The sequence below is a fragment of the Piliocolobus tephrosceles genome, chromosome 10, assembly GCF_002776525.5.
Source record: "Piliocolobus tephrosceles isolate RC106 chromosome 10, ASM277652v3, whole genome shotgun sequence".
In the NCBI taxonomy this organism is placed as follows: domain Eukaryota; kingdom Metazoa; phylum Chordata; class Mammalia; order Primates; family Cercopithecidae; genus Piliocolobus; species Piliocolobus tephrosceles.
The window spans coordinates 9785586-9788985 of record NC_045443.1 but is presented as its reverse complement, the minus strand read 5'-3'; the positions used below and the strand labels follow the sequence as shown (position 1 = coordinate 9788985).

General features: G+C 40.4%; 1 protein-coding gene and 1 long non-coding RNA gene across 3 annotated transcripts in view; one reads left to right on the top strand and one right to left on the bottom strand.

Annotated features, from left to right (window-relative positions):
- Positions 1–466, bottom strand: part of KLRB1 (killer cell lectin like receptor B1) — a 12447-nt gene extending 11981 nt beyond the window's left edge. The window contains exon 1 of one of the 2 annotated variants that reach the window (XM_023192356.3): positions 286–466. In XM_023192356.3, coding sequence (XP_023048124.1) covers positions 286–370 — 85 coding nt within the window. In that variant the 5' untranslated portion in view covers positions 371–466. The remainder of the gene's footprint in view (positions 1–285) is intronic. The other variant, XM_023192355.3, reaches the window with a different exon arrangement.
- LOC111526598 overlaps positions 1–1150 on the top strand; it is a 56286-nt gene extending 55136 nt beyond the window's left edge. Inside the window, exon 5 of the long non-coding RNA XR_002726432.3 lies at positions 210–1150. This is a non-coding gene — a long non-coding RNA (uncharacterized LOC111526598). The remainder of the gene's footprint in view (positions 1–209) is intronic.
- The last annotated feature ends 2250 nt before the right edge of the window (positions 1151–3400 follow it).

The window sequence follows — 3400 nt, the reverse complement described above, 5'->3', positions numbered from 1 at the left end:
TCTTTCTCTCTTTCTTTCTGTCTTTCTGTCTTTCTTAGCAGGGGTAACCCATAGGCAGTGTGCCCAGTGTAGCCTAAAGTGTTGTTTCTTCAGAGTCTTTTAACCAAGGCTCAGTAAGACAGGTGATGTCTGCTTTTCATGCTAACTGGATTGAAAAAAAGAAATGTATGAGGTTGAAAAGTTTTGTCCAAAGTTGTGATTACCTACAGGCAAGCCATAAATGTAACAGGAAGATCTAATTCTGGAAGATATACAAATGCCGAAAGGAAAATTAAAGCCACTTACCCCGAGGAAGAGATGAAGGTGAAGAACTTTCTGGGCCTGAGTCCTTGGGTAAGGTTAACTCAGCATACATCATTTGTTGGTCCATTGCAGACAGAGGAAGGTGGCATTAAACTTGCGTATAAGAAAAAACTCTCAATTCTGTGAGGTAAAATCAGCAAAAGGAAGCGTTCTGCCTGCAGTACTTTGTTGTCTCTCTTTTGTCCCCACCCACCTACACTTCTTGTTGGTGGTTTTCTCCATAAATTGCTGAGACAATCCACTCACCGCATGTTCATTATACCTAGCTATATAATATTTACTTTCCTTACTTAACTGGCCTGTTGTTTGGCAAAATTCTGGGAGGCTCATTTGTTCTTGTTTTTCTAACCATTCTTTTTCTGTTCCTCTCTCAGGGCCAGTACCAGAGTGAAGCAGATGAGGCATAGCCTGGGGTTCCAATTTAAGGGGCCCCCACAAAACTTAGTAATTAACAGAAATAATATTTAGCACAATTTTGTAAAAGTAAAAATTAATGTAAAAAGTCCGTAATGCTCTTCAAAGACTCTAAAATCTTCCTGAAATATCTGTGCTCCAAAGAAAGTTGTGAAATGTGAAAAATGGGAACATAAATGTGAGAAAGCCCAATGAATAACACAACAGAAAAAGCAATGTGCTAAAGATCAACAGCCTACTGTTAGCTTAGCTCTAAAGGCACTGTTGGATATGATAGCATTTTCACATAAGTAAAAGTATTTGGAAACCATCAGAATTGTAGGAAGTGGAGCATATGGAATTTTTTATCTCTTTCAAAGATTTTCTTTTCCTTTCAAGGTGATTATAGAATGTGTATCCTTTTTTTTCCTTTTTCTTTTTTTATTATACTTTAAGTATAATAAAGTATATATACTTTATAGTATATATAATAAAGTATAACCTGTACGTTGTGCACAACATACAGGTTTGTTACATATATATACACGTGCCATGTTGCTGTGCTGCACCCGTTTACTCATCATTTACATTAGATATGTCTCTTAATGCTATCCCTCCCCACTCCCCACGCCCCACGACAGACCCTACTGTGTGGTGTTCCCCACCCTGTGTCCAAGTGTTCTCATTGTTCAATTCCCACCTATGAGTGAGAACATGCACAGTTTGGTTTTCTGTCGTTGCAATAGTTTGCTCAGAATGATGGTTTCCAGCTTCATCCACGTCCCTACAAAGGACATGAACTCATCCTTTTTTATGGCTGCATAGTATTGCATGGTGTATATGTGCCACATTTTCTTAATCCAGTCTATCATTAATGGACATTTGGGTTGGTTCCAAGTCTTTGCTATTGTGAATAGTACCGCAATAAACATATGTGTGCATGTGTCTCTATAGCAGCATGATTTATCATCCTTTGGATATATGCCCAGTAATGGGATGGCTGGGTCAAATGGTATTTCTAGTTCTAGATCCATGAGGAATCACCACACTGTCTTCCACAATAGTTGAACTAGTTTACAGTCCCACCAACAGTGTAAAAGCATTCCTATTTCTCCACATCGTCTCCAGCACGTGTTGTTTCCTGACTTTTTAATGATCGCCATTCTAACTAGCGTGACATGGTATCTCATTGTGGTTTTGATTTGCATTTCTCTGATGGCCAGCGATGATGAGCATTTTTTCATGTGTCTGTTGGCTACATAAATGTCTTCTTTTGTGAAGTGTCTGTTCATATCCTTTGCCCACTTTTGGATGGGGTTGTTTGATTTTTTCTTATAAATTTGTTTAAGTTCTTTGTAGATTCTGGATATTAGCCCCTTGTCAGATGGGTAGATCGTAAACATTTTCTCCCATTCTGTAGGTTGCCTGTTCACTCTGGTAGTAGTTTCTTTTGCTGTGCAGAAGGTCATTAGTTTAGATCCCATTTGTCAATTTTGGCTTTTGTTGCCATTGCTTTTGGTGTTTTAGTCATGAAGTCCTTGCCCATGCCTATGTCCTGAATGGTATTGCCTAGGTTTTCTTCTAGGGTTTTTATGGTTTTAGGTCTAATATTTAAATCTTTAATCCATCTTGAATTAATTTCTGTATAAGGTGTAAGGAAGGGATTCCAGTTTCAGCTTTCTACATATGGCTAGCCAGTTTTCCCAGCACCATTTATTAAATAGGGAATCCTTTCCCCATTTCTTGTTTCTGTCAGGTTTGTCAAAGATCAGATGGTTGTAGATGTGTGGTATTATTTCTGAGGGCTCTGTTCGGTTCTGTTGGTCTATATTTCTGTTTTGGTACCAGTACCATGTTGTTTTGGTTACTGTCGCCTTGTAGTATAGTTTGAAGTCAGGTAGTGTGATGTCTCCAGCTTTGTTCTTTTTGCTTAGGTTTGTCTTGGCAATGCGGGCTCTTTTTTAGTTCGATATGAACTTTAAGGTAGTTATTTACAATTCTGTGAAGAAAGTCATTGGTAGCTTGATGGGGATGGCATTGAATCTATAAATTACCTTGGGCAGTATGGCCATTTTCACAATATTGATTCTTCCTATCCATGAGCGTGGAATGTTCTTCCATTTGTTTTTGTCCTCTTTTATTTCATTAAGCAGCATTTTGTAGTTCTCCTTGAAGAGGTCCTTCACCTCTTTCAAAGATTTTCAAGCATAGAACCTTAGAGCAAGACCTTAGGTGGACTGGGTTCCAAGATGGCTGAATAGGAACAGCTCCAGTCTACAGCTCCCAGTGTGAGTGACACAGAAGAGGGTGATATCTGCATTTCCAACTGAGGTACTGGGTTCATCTCACTGGGGCTTGTCAGACAGTGGGTGCAGCCCACGGAGCAGGGTGGGGCATCACGTCACCAAGGAAGCAAAAGGGGTCAGAGAATTCCCTTTCCTAGCCAAGGGAAGCTGTGACAGATGGTACCTGGAAAATTGGGACACATCCACCCTAATTTGGCACTTTTCCAACAGTCTTAGCAAATGGCACACCAGGAGATTATATCCTGCACTTGGCTCAGAGGGTCCCACACCCTTGGAGCCTAACTCACTGCTAACACAGCAGCCTGAGATCAAACTGCAAGGTGGCAGTGAGGGTGCTCAGGGAGGGGAGTCCTCCATTGCTGAGGCTTGAGTAGGTAAACAAAGCTGCCGGGAAGCTT